The 18861-nt window shown below is 56.0% G+C and overlaps 1 protein-coding gene and 1 long non-coding RNA gene across 4 annotated transcripts in view; both read left to right on the top strand.

The window, feature by feature from the left end:
• RBM38 (RNA binding motif protein 38) overlaps window positions 1-18861 on the top strand; it is a 90699-nt gene that overhangs the window by 37180 nt on the left and 34658 nt on the right. Inside the window, exon 4 of one of the 2 annotated variants that reach the window (XM_082428174.1) lies at window positions 11216-12203. The exons of the other annotated variant lie outside the window; for it this stretch is intronic. Within the exon in view, the coding sequence (XP_082284300.1) occupies window positions 11216-11285 (70 nt within the window). The 3' untranslated portion in view covers window positions 11286-12203. Of the gene's footprint in view, window positions 1-11215; window positions 12204-18861 lie in introns of those variants that run through there. 2 annotated transcript variants of the gene reach the window in all.
• On the top strand, window positions 3017-5343 carry LOC309644465. 2 transcript variants are annotated; one of them, XR_014254443.1, is made up of 2 exons: window positions 3017-3938; window positions 4775-5343. It is a non-coding gene; the product is annotated as an uncharacterized lncRNA (long non-coding RNA). The 2 variants fall into 2 exon arrangements; XR_014254444.1 differs by lacking the exon at window positions 3017-3938 and adding an exon at window positions 4049-4372.

Here is an 18861-nt window from a genome sequence, read left to right as displayed (position 1 = left end):
TTGTTACATGGAAGAAGGCACAGCCTTGCAGGCAAAGAAAGAAATGCAAACAAAAGCCCCACTACATGCTGATTCAATTAGAAACCAATTTTAAAATGATAAAGCCCAGTGCTGGCAGGGTTGCGGGGAAAGCAACACGTCAGCTTTGCTATAAATGGATTCCGATTTTTTTTCTTTCTTTTATGGCCACGCCGCGGCATGACATGTGGGATCTTAGTTCCCCAACCAGGGGTTAAACCCCTGCCCCCTGCATTGGAAGCGCGAAGTCTTAACCACTGGACCGCCAGGGAAGTCCCCAGATTCAGATTTTGAAGACCGATCTGTCTGCATGAAATAAGCACTGAGAAACTGCACATACCCTCTCACCCAGCATTTTGTCTTTTGGCAAAGTGTGGCCTTATTTAATAGTGGGACATGGAAAAAACAAAAGCCAAAACCCCCAGATGCCCTGTGCTAACTTCTGTGGAGTACTCACAGTATTTGAAAGGCTGAACATGTATTACCTCTTTAACCTTACAGCTGCTCGGCAAGGTGTGTGTTTTCTGAGCCCTCATTTCAGAGATGAGGACCTGGAGGCCCCTGGAGTCCAGCCCTCCCACCGTGGTCACGCAGGTGGTAAGTGGCAGAGCTGAGGTTTGAACCCAGGCTGCCCCACCGGAAACTTGGGGCGCGTCCTCACCCCACACTACTATCGCTCTGTACTGTGAAAGGAGAGCCGTCCACCAAAGAGACGGTGCTGCAGCTATGTGTGTGTACGCTGTCACCAGGATGTGACCAGAGGCAAAAGAGCTTCTTTCTGCTTCCTCCTGGTGGTAAATGCATGCCTCCTGCCCGGCAGGCGTGCCCCAGCCTGTGGTTCTGGAATGCGGGTGAGCCGCTACCCCGGAGACCTGCTGTTGGTGGCCGGTGTTGGTGGGCCCGGCCCAGGCCACAGACCCAGCCGGCACACACGCTCTGTGTTTGTCCAAGGAATCAAGCCAACGCCCTTCATGCCGCCTTGATGGGGGTTGAGCAGTTGAACCGATGCCCAGAACCCTCGTGTCTCCCGCTCGGGCAGAAATGCCGGTGGCCTCGCGGCTGGAAGGATAGTGACAGCTTCAGGCACCTGCGGCTTCAAGGAGGGCGTGACATTTTGGAGATGCTCTTGGTGCAGGCCGGAGCTTGGATCCTCTGCCTCCCGAGAACGGGGTAGGAGGGGACACGTCCCCGTGGCATGTCCGAGGCTGGTGTGAGTGTTGATGTGCTGCGAACTCTCAGGGGGCAGCGGCCCCTGCTCCTGGGGTCTCCCCTCCCCATCTCTAAAGAGCAGGGTTGGCCCATGTGAGTTTGTTGAAAATATGGGGCCCAGGCTGCCATGGCCACGGGATGCTCTGCGTGGGGCAGACGTGGGGCACGGGCGAGAAGGCCATCCCTTCGCAACAATTTTTCTGTCCTTCTCAGTTCAGCTTGGTGCTCCCATGTCTTGACGGCCGGCCACCCCCTGCCTGACCCCCCTCTTTAGTAGGCCTCAGGCTCAGAGCCATGGGCAGGCAACAGTATTTTAGTAACATGATTTGTCTTCACCGTGCTCACTTTCAGAGTTATCTTCTATGAGTGGCAAGTGGTACTGGTTTTCTGTTTACATTGGTGACAGAGAATTTCCTTTTAAGATAAACTTAAGTAAAACTAAAAGGTGAGTCATTCTAAATAAAAATGTGAAGCGAATGATAGATCAGATGGAGATGGTCAGTCATAGAGGTGACCCCTGAAAGTCTGAAGTTTGGAACCCAAAGCTCAGGGTCCTTCTTGGTCCTCCCTGACGAGATGGCCCTGGATGGTGGAGGTCTTGCCGGCCCCTCCCCTCCTGGCTCCTCAGTCCTCTGTGTCTAGGTGGCCAGTTATTTTTTTTTTTCAGCTGTGCCACGTGGCATGCGGGATCTTAGTTCCCCGACCAGGGATCAAACCCGTGCCCTCAGCCGTGAAAGCTCAGGGTCCTAACCACTGGACTGCCAGGGAAATCCCAGTGGCCAGTTCTCGAGTCTCTGGGACCTTTGGCCTTCCCTTCCCTTCCTCCTCTCTCTTCTTCCCTCCTTCTCCCTCCTGCCAAGTCAAGGCCAGGAAACATCGCAGTGCAACCCCCTGCCATTGCCACGTTGGTTTGAGGGTTTCCGTATGGGGAGGGTGTCTGGGCTGCCCTGGGTGTTGTCTCTCCCTTCCCCAACTATTCCTCTCCCCCTTCACCAGACCAGTGCACCAGTTCTTACCTTGCCTGCTCATTAGAGAGGCTTTACAGGGTGAGGTGCAGCTTAGAGGAGAAAGCGCACGTTTAATGCTGATGACAAGAGCTCACGGTCACTGAGCAGTTACTGCATGCAGGGCACTGTGCTAAGAACTCCTTACGTATTAGCTCACTGAATCCTCACCATAATCCTGAAGTCGTCTTTGATCCCTCCCCCCTTATGCCCCATCCCCTGTCTCCCGCTGCACCCCGTCCAGCAGTGAACGCTGCTGACTCTGGAAAACATCTCCAGAATCTGACCTTCTCCCCACCTCGCCTGCTCCCACACTGGGCCAAGCCCCATCACCTCTTGTCTGCATGATTGCCTCCTCTTGGTTGCCCACAGGCAGTGAGACAGATCCTTTAAGAAGTCAAGTGTGGTTCTGTCCTCGCTCAGCTTGAAACCCTGTAGCGGCTCCTCAGCCCCTGCACAACCAGAGCCCTGCCCACCTCTCCTTCCCCACCTCCTGCTTCACTCTGCTGCAGCCACTCCAGACCTGAGCCTGCCGCAGGGCCTTTGCACTGGCTGTTCTCGCAGACCAAAATGCCCTCCCCACAGTATCTGCCCAATATCTGCACGACTTGCTCCTTCACTTCATTCAGGCTCTGCTCAAGTGTCCCCCTCCTTGAACAGCCCGCTGTGCCCCCTCATCAAAGGGGACGCCCCTTCACTCTCTATTCCTCCCCCGACATATTTACATATATATATATATATATATATATATATATATATATATATATATATATATATATATTTGTTTGTGCCCCCCCACCCAGAATATAAGCTCTAGGCAGGGATTTTTGTCTGTTTTGTTCTCTGCTGTACCTTCAACATCTAGAACAGTGTCTGGCATAGTGTAGATGCCTAATACAAATTTGTGGTATAAATGACCAGCCCTAGGAGGTGGGTGCCATTGTTATCCCTACTTTGTAGGTGGAAAACAGGCCCAGAAAGGTGCAGCCACTTGCCCAGGGTGACAGGGATCTACAGGGAGGGATTCCCCAGAGCCCTTGCACTCCACCCCTGTGGAGTGCCGCCTCCTGCACCGGGTGAGGGTCTGAAGCAGACGGTTCTAGGCGCAAATCCTTGCTGTACAGTTACCAGCTGTGTGACCCAGGGTGGCTGTCTCAACCTCTCTGGGCTTTGCTCCTTGTCTGCACAGAGTTCACAGCCCTTCCTTCCAAGGGTGCCCCAAGCCTTCCAGGAGTGATAATTGGCACAGCTCTTAACACAGGGCCTGGCATCCAGCAAACCTCTGGCTATTGTCCCTCTCCCATTTTATAGATGAGGCGACTGAGGCCTAGAAGATGCTCAAGATCACAGAGCCTCTGGATTCAAAGGCAGGCCTGTGTGACTCTGGGTCTTTGCCTGGGGGACGAGCTCTCCCCGCTTGGCCAGTTCCCGGGCCTGCTCCTGCCGTCCGCTTCCCTGGCGGCAGCCCCGCCCTCCCTTTGTTCTGCTGTCGCTGGCTGTCCAGGAGCAGGTGGCGTTGCCCTGGCGCCAGGGGGAGGCTGAGGCAGCCACACACGGGTTGCTATTTGCTTTCCTCTCCACGGCCCTTCCTGGCCTGGGCGGAGGTGCGCGTGGGGTCAGGCGTGCAGCTGGGGAGGATTTGCGGTCCGCTCCTCCCTCTCTGAGCTCCTGGTGGTGCCTGGAGGCCTTGGCTGGGCCACTTGCAGGGTGAGTGACCAACCGTCCTGGTCTGCCCAGGACAGAGGGGTTTCCCAGGAAGCAGGACTTTCAGTGCTAAAACCAGGAAGGTTTTAGCCCTGTGTGGGTTTTAGCCCTGTGTGGTGGCGCGGTGGGCTGGATAGCACGTGGGAAGGAGACAGGGTCAGCTACCCCGAGTACACTGCTCTGTGCCCCTCTGGCCCTGCTGCCTGCGGGGTTCTGTACTGGGCCTGGCTTTGGCATCAGGCAGAGCTGAGGGAGGAATCCCTGTTCCATCCCATAACAATCACTTGGGCAAGTCATTTCAGCTCTCGGAGCCTCAGTTGCCTCGTTTGTAAAATGGGGATAACATCCCACTCTCCTCACAGGGATGCCGAGGAATCAAATGAGAAAACAAACATACAGCATTTAGCAGAGTGTGGACATCTGATACAGGAGAGCATGTCTGATTATATTATTAGATGTCTGTTTAAAACCCAGCTTCCCAGTACTCTTAGAATAAAACCATGGACCTTTGAAGCTCCTGTGATCTGCCCCTGTGACCTCTGGCTGCATCTCCTGCTCTTCTCTGCTGACTCTGCTCTAGTCATGCTGGTCTCCTGGCTGGCCTAGACCTAACCTGCCCTCTCCCTGCCTCAGGGCCTTTGCATGTGCTGTTTTCTTTGCTTGTAGTACCAGCCCCCCCCCACCCCTACCCCCTTCCTGGGACTGGCTTCTTCTCATCTTTAGCCCTTGCTTTAAAAGTCATCTGCAGAGAGAGCCCTTCCCTTTCTACCAGATTTGAACGGATATTTATCTTCTTGGGAACAGAATGTTTCTTAGATGGTTCACTGCTGCTGCCTTAGGCCCTAGGACGATGCCTTGCCCAGAGCAGGGCTCAGGACACGTTCGTCAAGAGGATGAATGAATGAACGTTGGCCTGTGAAGGTCCCCAGCAGGCTGGAGAAAGAACCCAGAGTCTTACATGTCTTTCCTTCTCCGAGCCTCGGTTTCCTCGTCTGTCCGCAGGGCTGAGAGGGGTATCCAGCTCCTTGGGGTTTGTGAGGCATGGATGGGGGTACAAAGATGGACCAGTCTGGACTTCCCTGGTGGCGCAGTGGCTAAGAATCCGCCTGCCAATGCAGGGGACATGGGTTCGATCCCTGGTCCGGGAGGATCCCACATGCCGCGGAGCTACTAAGCCCATGCGCCACAACTACTGAGCCTGCGCTGTAGAGCCCGCGAGCCACAACTACTGAGCCCGCGTGCCGCAACTACCGAAACCCGCGCCTAGAGCCCATGCTCCACAACAAGAGAAGCCACTGCAATGAGAAGTCCGCGCACCGCAATGAAGAGTAGCCCCCGCTCGCTGCAACTAGAGAAAGCCTGTGTGCAGCAACGAAGACCCAATGCAGCCAAAAATAAATAAATAAATTTATTAAAAGAAAAAAAAAGGATGGACCAGTCCTTTCACCGTGGCCGCACGTAGTGGGACTCAGGGACTGGTGGCCCTGCCCATGGGGACCTCACATGCACCTCCACTCCCACCCTCTCCCTGTGTCCTCAGTGGCACCACTGCACACACTACACACAGATCAGGAAACTGAGTCCCAGAAGGAGTCGTCCTGTCTGGTCGCCCCGAGCTGGGCAGCCTCCTCCCGAACGTGGTTGCCTGGCCCGGCCTCGCCTCCCTCCTGCCTGCCAGGACTGGGCAGGCAGCTGACGCGTCACATGCTCTCGGCTCCCTGCGGAGACTCCAGCACACTGTCAAAGCTGTCAAACAATGTCCCTGCCAGGTTTTTACAAGAATCCAAGGCCTCGCTGCCCAATGCCAAACACCCTCTTAAGACAATAGCCCCGGGGCCTGCGGGCCCATCCCGAGCGCACCGCCTCTGCTCGGCCACATACAGGCGAAAGCCAGGGCATCCCTCCCCCATCACCGGACGGGCATCCGAGGGAGGCTGCCCCAGCCTTGGCCCGACCCCTGGCATCTCGCACCTCCAGATCCGCCAGCCTCTGGCTCAGGGGCCGGGTGAGGAGGCCAGGTGGGCCGGCGTGGGCTGCCAGGCCGGGCAGGCGCAGGGCCGGTTCAGGGGCCTCCCAGTGTCCCGTCCGCTCGCAGCCCGAGTGGCTGGCAGCACGGGCTCTTCTTACCAAATAAGGCCTGGGCCGCAGTGCCTGGACAGGCTCAAGCTCCTGCAGAGCGGCGGGCGGCAGCGGGCCTGCCGGGTCACCTCTTCCTCCTCGAGCACGGAGCCAGCTGGCCCCGCAGAGCGCTGTCCCCGAGGTCCAGGGAGCCCCACCTCAAGAAGCCCTGGGGGACTGTTCAGCATCCCCGGGAGAGGAGCCTCCGTTTAGAACCGTTGGAATGTTCCATATGGAACCTTCGGAAAGCTCCATTTAGAATCTGAGATAAATCAAGGTGCAGAAAGATCCCTGGAACCCCTGCGGTGGCCCCGGGAGCCCCAAACTAAGCCAAAGGGATGAGCTGCCCCCCACCAAGTGCCCACGCCCGCACCTGCTCCCACGCCCCCGGGGCTGTTCTGCTGTTGGGTGTGATCTGTGGGTCACCAGTTACACCAGTCAGCTCCTTCCCGGTGCCTGGTCTGTGGCGTCAAAGGGCAAGGCTGGCCAAGGGGCTAGGTCAGGCGGACAGGGTCTCTAGAGAAAACTGAGGACCCCGGGCAGTGACCTGTCCCCAGCCTGTGCCCGTAGTGGCGAGGGGGCGTGAGCGCTGGCTGAACTGGGAGGACCCCGTGAGCCAGCCTGAGCCGCACCTGGGAAAGCACCCCGCAGGCGGGGAACGGGAAGAGGGAGCGGCAAGCCCACTGTGGGCGACGGGCGTCGGGGGCTTGTCACGTCTCAGGAGCCACTGTGGGGCACGGAGCTCCCCAGTCTGCCTGCCTCGGGTCCGGAAAGCAGCTTCACTTCTTGGAGCCTCAGTTTCGCCATCCTTTTTTTTGTTTTTAACATCTTTATTGGAGTATAATTGCTTTACATGCCACCCTTAAAATGGGTATAATACAAACTCTACCGTAGGGGTGGCTGCAGGAGCTCAACGGGATAAGGTGCGTGGAGGGGCTCTGGAGAGAGCTGTCTGAGGATTAAGTGGGATGCGGGGTGACGGAGGGGATCCCTCCTTTCCTGGGCGATAGGGGGAGACAGGGGCTCTCCCTCTGTTCCCCGACGCCGCCCTCCCTCCCCCGGTTTTTCACTGCCTTCCCTGCTTTCTCAATAGCCTAGGGGAGCTGGGGTGGCACTTTGAGGTCTCCTGAGCCACTCCCAGAGCAGAAAGCATGTGGCTGGGGGTGACAACGGATGTTCACGTGTGAACACGCATGAGTGTGTTTGAACGTGTAGGGCCCCCATGAGCTGCCATGAGCACAGCTGTGTGACCGTGAACGTATGCAAGAGTGTGGGGGCTCGGACCCCTGGCGTGGGCACGAAGATGTGGTTCCTGCTGATTTCCACTTCCGAAGCCTTTTCGTGAGGTCTGGGAATCTCTGGGTGATGGGGCCCCTCTCCTGGGATTGGTTATGGAATTAAGGGCCCAGTGCAAAATGAAAATGTGCAACCCCTTGTTCAAACAGTATCAAGACTTTCAAGGTGGCAGCAGCACAGCATTAAACCAAGCGTGGGGCCTTTCTGAGCGTGCGGACCCCGTGTGCCTGCCTCGGCCCTGTCCCCTCCCTCGGCCCTGTCCCCTCCCTCCTCTCCCTGGCAGCCTGAGCGTGTGCGACCTGGGCTGGGCTGTGGTCACGCGATCAGCAGGAAAGGCCTTTAACGCCTGTAAAAGTGACCTCCCAGGCCCCAGTCGTGGAAGCAGCCAGGAGCCAGGTCAGGACATGGAGCCCCTGATAAAAGCACTCTCCCAGCTGTTCTCCTTAAGTCCAAGTGAGCTTTGTTCCCTTGGACCAGAGACCAGCGAGTGTGTGCAGCTCCTGCTTTTAGCCAGCCTGGCGGGGCGCTGTGGGTGAGGCTGTCTGAGAGGGGGGCACCCATCGGGGGGCCGGGATTGGCTCAGCTGGACGAGCAGCAGGGGCAGAGCTGGTGAGCCCTGGAGGCAGAGGCCAGGACCGAGGGGCAGGACGTCCTGAGAGCCCAGAGCCCCTCCTTGGCACGAGAAGCGGATGCTGCCATCTGGGGGCTCCTCCAAGGGGCTTGGGGCTCCCCTGACGGCTGCCACTTGACACCGGCCCTAGGGTTACACTCTGCTGGAAAAGTGTGTTTCCCCACCACTCTGCAAAGTTCTCTGTGATCTCCAGAAACCACCCACCCAGTGCTTGAACGTGCCCACTGGGAACCTCGGGGATTCTGCCCAGAACCTTCTGGGTCCCCCCCTCCTGAGCTCTGAGGTCCCTCAGGGAGGGGACTGGGCTTGGCTTGGTCACTGGGGTCTCCCAGAGCCTGGCACAGCGCTGCGTGGGAGGCATGAAGAGCCTTTGCATGGAGGGGGCACACAGCGGGCGCCTCTGTAGCCCGCGCCATCAGAGCCAGGAGCTGGTCTTCAGAATCCTCCTCTGGGGCGGGGTCACAGCGAACGTGCTATCTAGTCCTTTGACGTTTTATTTTAATGGAAAGCCTGATGATTCATGTGCATTGGCTTATATTTTGATGTAGGGCAAGGTCTTTTCTCCAAGGGTCTGAGGGGTCTGCCGACAGCTCACGTCTTTCTTGCATAAACCACACGCCTAAATCATCTCCTGCTTTTTGCAGTTTCTCTTTCTTTAAAGTGGAGAGAGAAGGAATATGTTCACAGAGACAACCAACCAGAGAGGTTCTGGGCAGACTTTAGTGCTCTAAAGTAAACTTGTCCTTTCAGTTAATTAATCAACAAAGATTTATTTGGCATGACTGCACGCTGGAGCCGGCCGCTAGATGCTGAGAAACCAGAGGAAAAATGAGCTGAGGGAAATTCTGCCTGAGTGCAGCGACGTTAGTTTTCTGTTTTATAAATGCAGAAACCAAGGCTCAGAGAGGTTGTGTGAGTTACCTAAGGCCACACAGCACACGCATGGCAGGCTTTGGCCTGCAAGGAAGCTGAGTGCAGAAGTTGGCTAGAAGAGATGGGAAAACGGGGTATCATTTGGTGGTTAAGATTCAGGCTTTGGTGCCAGTGGAACTGGCTTCACATTCTGCCTCTGGCACCTTGGGCAGGACCTTTCCCTTCCAAACCTGGGTTCCCTCATCTTCTGAGGGTTGTACTTTGCTACGTGCCAGCTGACCTTTTGGAGCCTGTTTCTCACCTGTAAGATGGGGACAGTGAGAGTACCACTTCAGCCACTCAGCAGATATTTACTGAGCACCTACTACGTACCACGCACCATTCTAGGAGGTGGGATGCAGCCGTGAACCAAGCAGCCCCCACAAGTTATTGTGAGAGTTGATGGGGGATGTGGGCTGCGTGCCCGGCCCCGGCTCCCTCTTCAAGCTAGAGATGGGGCGCGTCCGGGCAACAGGGCTGCACTGCAGGTGGACTTTGGCCAAACCGATCCCCAGCTCTGAGATTCCATCAGCTGTCCTCAGCCTGCCGGGCCAGGTCAGGAGCCCTAGGGGAGCAGGGAGAGGACTGGGGGCCAGAAGAGGGGAGAAGGACTGGGGAGAGGGGTCGGGGAGTGGGGTTGTCACCATTGTCGCCCTTCTCTGGGGTAGAAGCCAGTTGTCAGGCACTTGCTGACGGGCAGGTCTCTCCGTCAGCTCTTCACTGCCCTGTCCTGTGGACCCGTAGGACCACCCAGTGGGGCGGGGCCCCCAGTTGACAGATGAGGAAACTGAGGCACAGGGGGTGAAGTCACTTGCTTGCCATCACCCAGCTCGTGGTGTGGAGTCGGGGTAATGTCCCTCCGCAGCCCGATCTTTTAATTATAAGGTATTGAGAGAGGAGAGAGATGGGGAGAGGATGGAAGAGAGAAAGAGACTTGACTGTGGGAAGACGATGCCCCACTTCGGGGGGCTTTCTGGACCCCCCTCGCTTCCCCTCCAGCCGTGCCTCTCTGAGGGGCTCAGGCTCAGCCCATCTCTTGGGCAAGCTTTTGGGCCCGGGCCCGTGGAAGCTGTTACTCTTCTCTGAAGACGGTAACCCCTCTTTGGGGTTGGGTTTTCCTTCCCAGCCAGGGACCTGGCATCTCTGGAAGCCCGGGAGGCTATTTTAAAACCTTACAGCTGGTTTTTGTCGAGGCTGCTGATACGTATGTGTGGAAACCTTGGGTTCGTTCTGCCAACACTGAACGAACGTTGCAAATGAGCGGGGGTGGTGCTGATCAGAGCGGAGGCTTGGCGGGGGGCGTGCAAGGCTGCACCCGGTGCTCTGTCCCCATCTGGACTCTGGGAGGAAGGGGGTCACCCCCGGGTCTCCGTGCGACCCCGAGCAAGCCCCTTCCCGTCTCTGGGCCCCAGTCTCCCAACAACGATGACGGGGCAGCCAGGACTGGTTGAGCATGCCTGGCCCGCTCTCGTCTTTCAGGTGGGAAAGTGAGGCTCAGAGAGGGTCTGCTGCCTGCCCAGGTTGCCCGGGAGTAGCCAGAAGACGTAGAGTTTGAACCCAGCTCTGGTCTGACTATAGAGCCTTCACTGCAAGGCTCCCGGGCCCACTTCACCCTCACAGCGAGGAAATGCTCTTATAGTCCCATCTCACAGTGGAGGAAACTGGGGCGCAGAGCGCAGTGACGTCCCCAGGGGTCTGCCCTCCAGTCACTTGTACCGGGTTTCCTCCTGCTTCTGTTCCCTCTGTCTCCCCTCTCACTCCAAGCGCTGCTTCTTCAGGAGACCTTCTCTGACCCCCAAACTAGACTCCACGCTCCTTTGGGGCGCCTACTATATAGTTTTTCTATTTGCTGCTGTAACCCATCACCACAAACGTAGTGGCTGAAAACGACAGCCTTTATTAGCGCAGTTTGCGTGGGTCAGAAGCGCAGTGGGCTCCACCTGCTGGATGTTTTGGGGTCTCCCAAGGTGGTGGCAGGCTGCACTCCTTTCTGGAGGCCCTGGGGAGCGCCTGTTTCCCGCTCATTTGGGTCGCTGGCAGAATTCAGAGGCTTGGCTCCTGGCCCCCACCTCCAGCAGGCTGCAGGCCAAGTCTTTCCCCTCTGCCGTCTCTCTGATTCTCTCCTTCAATTCTCTTCCACTTTTTCTCTTGAGGTGTGATTGACATATAACATTGTATATCTGTATATGTTATCTTCCACTTTTAAGGCTCTTTGTGATTACATTGGACCTGGATAATCCAGGATAATCCTTCATCTCAAGCTCAGCTGTTTATTTTTATTTTTTAATTAATTAGTTTATTTATTTTTGGCTGTGCCTTGCAGCTTGTGGGATCTCAGTTCCCTGACCAGGGATCGAACCTGCGCCCTTGGCAGTGAAAGCGTGGAGTCCTAACCACTGGACCACCAGGGAATTCCCAAGGTCAGCTGTTTAGATAAATAAATCATGGGGATGTAACGTACAGCACGGTGACTATACTTCGTAATACCATATTGCATATTTAAAAGTTGCTGAGAGGGTAGATTAACTTGAAGTCCTCACCAGCAGAAAAAAAAAGGAAAACATTTCATGACTGTGCATGAGGACGGATGTTAGCTATTGTGGTGATCATTTCTCAATGTACACAAATATTGAATCCTTATGTTGTACACCTGAAATGAATATAATGTATGTCAATTATACCTCAATTAAAAATTAATAAAAAATTTGGAAAGATTTTCTCTATGTAACCTGAAATAGAAAATGAAATGAGTAGAAATTTAAAAGAATATATTTATTTTATTTATTTGGTTGCACCAGGTCTTGGTTGTGGCAGGCATGCTCCTTAGTTGTGGCCGGTGGGCTCCTTAGTTGTGGCAGGCGGGCTCCTTAGTTGCAGCAGGCAGGCTCGTTAGTTGCGGCATGAGAACTCTCAGTTGTGGCATGCATGTGGGATCTAGTTCCCTGACCAGGGATCGAACCCGGGCCCCCTGCATTGGGAGCACGGAGAGTTAACCACTGCACCACCAGGGCAGTCCCTAAAATGAGTAGAAGTTTCTTGAAAAAATCTTTAACTTGTTCCCTTAAAAGTGGGTCATTCTAATTTGCCTAGATGTTTTCATTCATTTTCTAATTTCTCATATATTTCTGTTTCCTGCCTAAGTGATTCCACAGCTTTAGGACCTTCCCGTCTGTGCACATGAAATTGTCACACATCCCAACTGTACCTAACGTTTAAAATTAAGGGAAAAAATCTAGTATGGTATGTGAAACAAAAAAAGGTCAACTGTTTAGTAACCTCAATTCCATCTGCAGCCTTAATTGCCCTTTGGCATGTAACCTAACAAATTTACAGAATCTGGGGATCGGGATTGGACAAGGTTGGGGGACCACTATTTTCCTCCCATAGTTACCTTACTGGTCTTTTGCATCACACGCATTTATCAAATTTGTCGTTATATATTCACTTGTGAGAGTCTTTGTTTTCTGTCTCCCTCCCAAGACCATTAGAGGGTTGGAGGTACTGAGTACAAATTCCCTGGACAAACAGCAGAACCTCCATGTTGTTATATATCAACAAAGAGGGTTGGATGCTCAGTTTCTCCCCTGCCCCCATCAGGGCTGCTGTGTCCAGTCGCACAAGTTGTGGACTGCACAACTCCAGGGCTCGGCTCACACCTAAGACTCTGTGATCCTTGCGGTTGGGTGGCGTCCAGCCTTTAGGCCCGTGGGCCACGACTCTGCCTCTGAACCTGGAGCCTGTGTCCTTAACCCTGGCTGCCTTTGGAGTCATCCAAAGGGCTTTTAAAATCCTGATGCCCAGGCCATGCCCCAGACCAGTTGCCTTGGAATCTCTGGAGTGGACCCTGGCATCTGCATTTCCCAGGTGACTCCAAGGTTGGGCTGAGGTGCGAGCCTCCCTCCGGAAGGGTCAGAGAAAGAGTTATGTAACACAGAGGGCGAGAAGCCCACTCAGCTAACTTTGCGTAACTGAGGCCCAGCAGCTGCTGGTGACACATGTGCTTTCCTCTCCCACAGGCCCCATTTCCTCACTCTGTGTGGCTGTGGCCCAGCTCTTGGGTTTCCTGCGGCCAATTAGCCGACCTACACGGGCAGCTGCCCTCACGGCCTCAGGGACGATTTCGGATCTGCCAACATCTGGCTGTCCGTGGACATGGGCCGCTCTTGTCCATCAGCACTGGTACATCAAGGGTGGCGATGTCTCTCCTGGGTGACCAACTGGCTGCAGAGAGGGGCAGGGAGGCTCGGGGCCGGGCAGAGGGGGAGCAGATTCCCTCAGGGAGCCCATGAGGGCTCTTGCTTGGATGTCACTTGAAGGTTGCCAGATCCTAAGTTCCACTTGGCCGCGGTCAATTTGCTGGCCCGTTAGTCGGGAATTATTATTTCCTCGGAAGGCGCCAAGCACAGCTTCCGAAGTCTGGGCGGCTCACTTTTGGGGCCAGGTGATGAAGTGTACTGGCAGCTGGAGCGAGATAGGGCATCGCGGTCTGTTGGGGTAACGCGTTGTCAACGCTTTGTTTCCAGGACACTTCTGCTCTGCCGGGCGCCTTGGGACCCAGTGGGAGGGGGAAGGAGGGGATGGAAGGGGGGAGCCCGGGGTGGGAGCCCGGGGTGGGAGCCAGCAAGAGATGGGACTGTGGCCGGCACATCTCACCATTTCCCAGGAGTACTCGTGGCCCTGCCCCCGCCAGTGGAAGGCTGGGACACATCTCTGGGCCTGGCAGGTGTCTGCCTTTCTCCAGGGTCACCCAGAGCCACACAGCCCTGGGCCTGGTGGCCCTCTGCCCTCGGCACTCAGCTCCTTGCCCTCCCCAAAGGCTTGTGTTTCTTTGGCCTGTTGGCCGGGGGCCTGGGCATTTCTGTTTCCTGCTCAGTGAAGTTGGCAGTGCGGGTGGGGAGACTCAGGGTCAGTTCAGGTCAGGAAAGTGGAGGACCAGGGCTCCTCCCTGGCAACCCCGCAAAGGTGAGGCATCACGTGGTACACCGACCCCCTTGACGCTAACACAGCCCCTCCACCCGTGGCCCTGGGGCGTTACCGTGCTAACAGTCTGCTGTGCCCTCTGCTATGGCTTGGCCACGCCCCAGATGGGGCCAGTCAGACACTGCAGCTTGCCCCAAGAAAGGGTGGAGGCTCTTGATAGAAGACCACCCTTCTCGGTGGTGCTGCAAATTTGTTTCCATGATAATACCTGTCAAAGCTCGCTGGGCACCTGCTAGGGACCGTTCTCAACCTGGGTACAAATGAGTTCATTTAATTCTCAGAAAGCCTTGGGAGCCAGGTAAACTCTTGTACCCATTTTGTAGATAAGAAGACCAAGGCACGGAGAGCTCAGCTGACAGGGCCACACACTCTTGGGAGCAGCTAGAGTGGGGACACAGCCTGAGTGCCTTGGCTCTGGGAAGAAGCCTGCTGACCCTGAGTTTGCACGTGCCTTGGGAGGGGATTCTCGGCCCGGCCAGCCGCAGAGGTCACGGGGAGCGCTTTGGCCGCTCAAGGGGAACAGGAAATTTGGAAACCGCATTCTTATCTGCTCCCCACAAGAGCTGCAGCTCGGCAGGGCTCCTGAGCAGCGAAAGTCGGCTGGTTCTTCATTCACTTACTTGTTCGTTCATTCGTTCGTTCACTCGCTCATTCATTTATTCAACCAATGTCGAGGCAGGCCTTCTCCTGCGCCGGGTTCTCTGCCCAGGGCAGCAGCCGTAGGTGGTCAGGCCACGCCCCCTCTCCTGGAGTTCCAGGTCCAAAGGGGAGACTGGTAATAAGTCAGCAAGCCCGTGGTGTCCGTGCTGTGGCAGGTGGAAGGGCTAGAAAGACCATTAAAGTGGGTTATTAGGGACTGGAGGCTGATGGGATGGGTGCAACGGGGTGGTCAGGAAGGCCTCTGGGGAGGGGACATTTGAGCAGAGACCTGAACGAAGAGAAGGGGTGAGCCAGGCAGAGGAGAGGTGTGTTAGTCTTCAAAGCTGTGTAACAAAGTACCGTAAACTTAGTGACTGAAAGAGCACTCAGGGTGTCCGCGGGTCAGGAGTCGGCACGTTTTAGCTGAGCTCTCTGCTCAGAGCCTGACAAGGCTGCAGCCATGGAGTCGGCTGGCCTGCGTTCTCATCTGGAGGCTCATCTCCAAGCTCCCTCAACTTGTTGGCCAACTCAGAACTGAGATGCCTTTGTCCCACTAGCTGTTGGCTGGGAACTGCTCTCAGCTTCTAAGGGACCTGGGAGCTCCCAGGTCCTTAGCACGTGACCTCCTCCTTAGGCCCTCTCACGCTTTCAAGCTCTGATTTCAGAAGGTGGGGGTCCCTTTTAAGAGCTCACCTGATTAGATCAGGTCCACCCTAGGTAATCTCCCTTTTGAGAAACTCCAAGTCAACTAGTTAATAACTCCCTCCTGGGACGGATATTCCATCCCATTCACGGTGCTGCCCACGTTCAAGGGCAGGGAATTAGGCTGGGTGCCTGCACCAGGGAGACAGTGCTCTGCCACCTGCAAGGGATGCGGGCTCTTCTGTGTTGCCCGGGGAGACAAGAGCACTCTCTGGAAGGACTCCTGGCCAAACTGCCTTAGAAAGAAATGTCAGTGAGAGGCACAGGCTCCATTCCAAAGCCTTCCCTTGGCCAGCTTTGGGAGTTTCTCCGAGTCCTGGGCACTGTGTTTGAGAGCCAAGTGTGAAGCCTGCTCCTGTGTGGCTGTGTCCTTCACAACAGAGAGAGACGGGATACTGCCCAGGGCTCTCTCTGTCACGAGTGACACAAAACCTCCCTCAACTGACTTAAGAAAAATAATTTTTATGTAACTGAAATGGTCTGGGTCTGGCTTCAGGCACAGCTGGATCCAGGAGATCAAATGCTGTCCTCAGGACTTGATTTCTCTCCATCTCTGGCTCTGTCTTCCTTTCCAGTCAGCTCCTGGCAGCTCAAGATTTACAGCCGCCCAATAGAAATGCAGATTATTTCTTTCCAGCAGTTTCACAGAATTAACTCAGACTGGATTGTTCTGGGGCATGTTCCTATCTGTGAATCAGTTGCTGAGGCCTGGAGGATGGAGTAAGCTGATGAGCCAAGCCTGAGTCACATGTCCGCCCTTGGACCCTGGGAATGGGGTTCCCCTGCCCAAACAATAGGGAATCCAGTGGGGCAGAGGGTCCTGTAAGAAAATTCTAAGTGCTATTTCCAGAAGATGTGGAAATGCATACCGGGGCATGGGAGGGGGGACAGAGAGTGATGTCAGAGACCATAGCTGTCTCTGCATTTGATGAGACAAAACCAGGGGGGAGAGGTGTGAACACCCGCGTCCCACACCAGCCAGGGGCAAGAAGCCAACTGAGGGGAAATTCTAAAGCCACTGCATGCGTGTGTGTGAATCAGTGGGCCCTCCCTGAGGTGGGTGGATGGAGGGAAGAACTCAGGGGGCAAAGGGAATACAGCCATCCCTGGGGGAGAGGGGGACTTCCTAAGACTGGGAAGGGGAGGGGGCGTGGCCAATTCCCTGCAGTGATGGTGGGGGGTAGATAGCAGGATCCCCGGGGGCACTGTCTCCTTGGGGCACCTAGCGAGGCCTGACCCATCTCGGGGGCTCCAGCTCCGGCCCAGTAGAGGCTGCAGATCTGCCTCCTTCAGGTGGCCATGTGGGCTTCGACGATGGGTGCATCAGGGCAATGTGTGGGGAGCGAGCGGCCGGCACCTGGAATGTTCCGCCTGGGGGGGACCCTGGCTTTTCATGATACCTGGGACAGTGGGGCAGCATGGGCAGTCGAATTTGTGAGGCCCAGTGCAAAGCGAAAATGAAGACCTTTGTTTAAAAACTGTGAAGAATTTCAAGACAGCAGAGTATCAAACCAAGCGCGTGGTCTCCCTGGCCGCGCCCGCGTGTGAAGCTGCCCTGCAGTGGGGGAGGGGCCCAGCACTTCCCTCCAAAAATCAAGTTTTATTTGACTTAGAAGAACTGAGTCAAGTGATGCCTCCTGCTTCCACTGCGGCGTCCTTCTCCCCCCCAGGCACTCCGCCCGGAGTCACGTCCTCTCTGGGCTGCAGGAGGAAGAAAGACGGACTCTGCTCGCCTGTGCCAGAGGGGAGAGATGCACTTGCTGGGCTCAGAGCCTCATTTCAAAGGTAGAAGAACCTGAATGTGATTCAAATCTGGGTTACATACTGCTTTTGCCATTGAGCAGCTGTGTGACCCCGGAGAGACAGTTCCTCTCTGACCCTCAGGCTCCTTCTCTGCAGGATGTAGGCTCTGATAGCGACAGGTTAGTTGAGCCCGCCCGGAGCAGCACCGGGGGTGGCCGTGTCGCTGGGCTCTGAGGTTTCTCCGTGTCTATTGGGGGAACTTGTGCAGGGTGTGGGGCATGCTTGCTGGGGGGCGCTGTCTGTCTGCAATCGCCCCGGAGTCGGGACTCCCTGAGAACGGGGCCTGGTCTCTGTCTGCGGCCACCTCTGCTGGCACTGCCTGGGGGTGGGGGTGGGTGTGAGGTGAGAAGTTAATCCCCCGCCGTGCACTCCCAAGTTCCTCCTGCCTCTCGGCCTCCCCGCACGCCCCTGCCCCGCCACAGGGCCCTGGCTGTTCGGGTCACCGATGCCAGAGGCCTTTCGTTTTGTTCTGAGGGGCCCACCTCCTTCCCCGCCTCTGTGCGTCCCCATCTGAAGGCCTCCAGCAGGTCCCGGGTCCTCAGGCAGGAACATCCCCACGAGTCTGCAGGCTCAAGGTCTGTTCCGGCTGCCAGTGGCCAGAGGCCTCCCGGGGATGCTCTGAGAAGGTCGTCCCTGTGCTCCGCGGTCCCATCAGATGCTGGCTCCATCCCGCAGTGTGCCTGGGGGAGTATGAACTCCAAGTGCCCGCCCACTGCCGGCAATGGAGCAGGCGTCCCCTGTGCGTGAGGTGATTTTCTTCCAAGACCACGCGAACCAGAGAAATGCCATTTCTGGCATCACGGCAAACGTCTGGCAGCTGCTGGCTGACGGCCTCTGATTGGCTTATCTCCTGGAGCTGCGTGGTGACACTTTGACTTTTCCCAGAGTCCCCTCCCCTCCTCCCATTGCCCCTCTTGATAATGGTGTGGGCCACTCTGACCTCTAGATCGATTTGCACTTTGACCGCTGGGGAGCTATTGGGGGAGGTGGGAGCAGGGGTGGCCAGTCTGCTTGGGTAAAGGCATCTGTTAACAGCGGTCTCCACATTTCACTCTCTGAAGGCTTGAGAGACCCCTGAGCAAGGCTGGCTTCAGGAGCGTGTGACCTGGGTAGTCACACAGGCCCTCGAACCCTAAAGGACCCCATGCTTGGTTTAGTGCTCTGCTGTCACTGTTGGGAAATTCTCAATACTTTTTGAACAAGGGCCCCGAATTTCCTTTTCTCGCTGGCCCTGCCCTTGGATTATGGGGCTGGTCGGGGCCCTGAGGTTGCCCCCTGCCACCATGGGAAGAGCCCCTATTTTTCACAAACATTCTCGAATGTCTGCTTCCTCCTGAGAGCTATCTCGTTGATGTGGCCCCGATGGGGGCGGTTCATTCATTCTGGTTCAGGGGCCCCCTCAGAGCTGCCCCGCTACACCCCATTTTTGATCCTCTAGCTTTTTCTTTAATTTTCGACCTTTTTCTGGCCATAGATTCATCGAGTCTGAGCTGGTGCCAGGCTGACCTCTCTTGCTGCAGCATCTCGCTTAATCCTCACAACACCCCCCAGGGGATGGAAACAATCGTCAGTCTATTTTACAGATGGGGAAGTCGAGGCTGGGAGACATGCAACAGGCTGAGACGGCCCTGAATCCAGGCTGCAGAGCCCAGACCCTTAGCAGACGTTTCCTGCCCACAAAGGGCAGAGGTCTCCGCCACAGAGGTCGGAGGAGAGAAGAGCGTGTCCTGCGTCCACATCCTCCCCCTCTTTGCAATCTCCCTTCCCCAGTGCTTGCTCTGTGCTGGGGACGGTGCAAGACTTTGAGGTGCTCGGGATCCATGGCTGCATCACTGGGGTGGGGTT

Source organism: Balaenoptera physalus (genome assembly GCF_965194825.1).
Source record: "Balaenoptera physalus genome assembly, chromosome: 16".
NCBI lineage: Eukaryota > Metazoa > Chordata > Mammalia > Artiodactyla > Balaenopteridae > Balaenoptera > Balaenoptera physalus.
The sequence above is the reverse complement of the archived record's forward strand: the minus strand, read 5'-3'. Positions and strand labels throughout refer to the sequence as shown.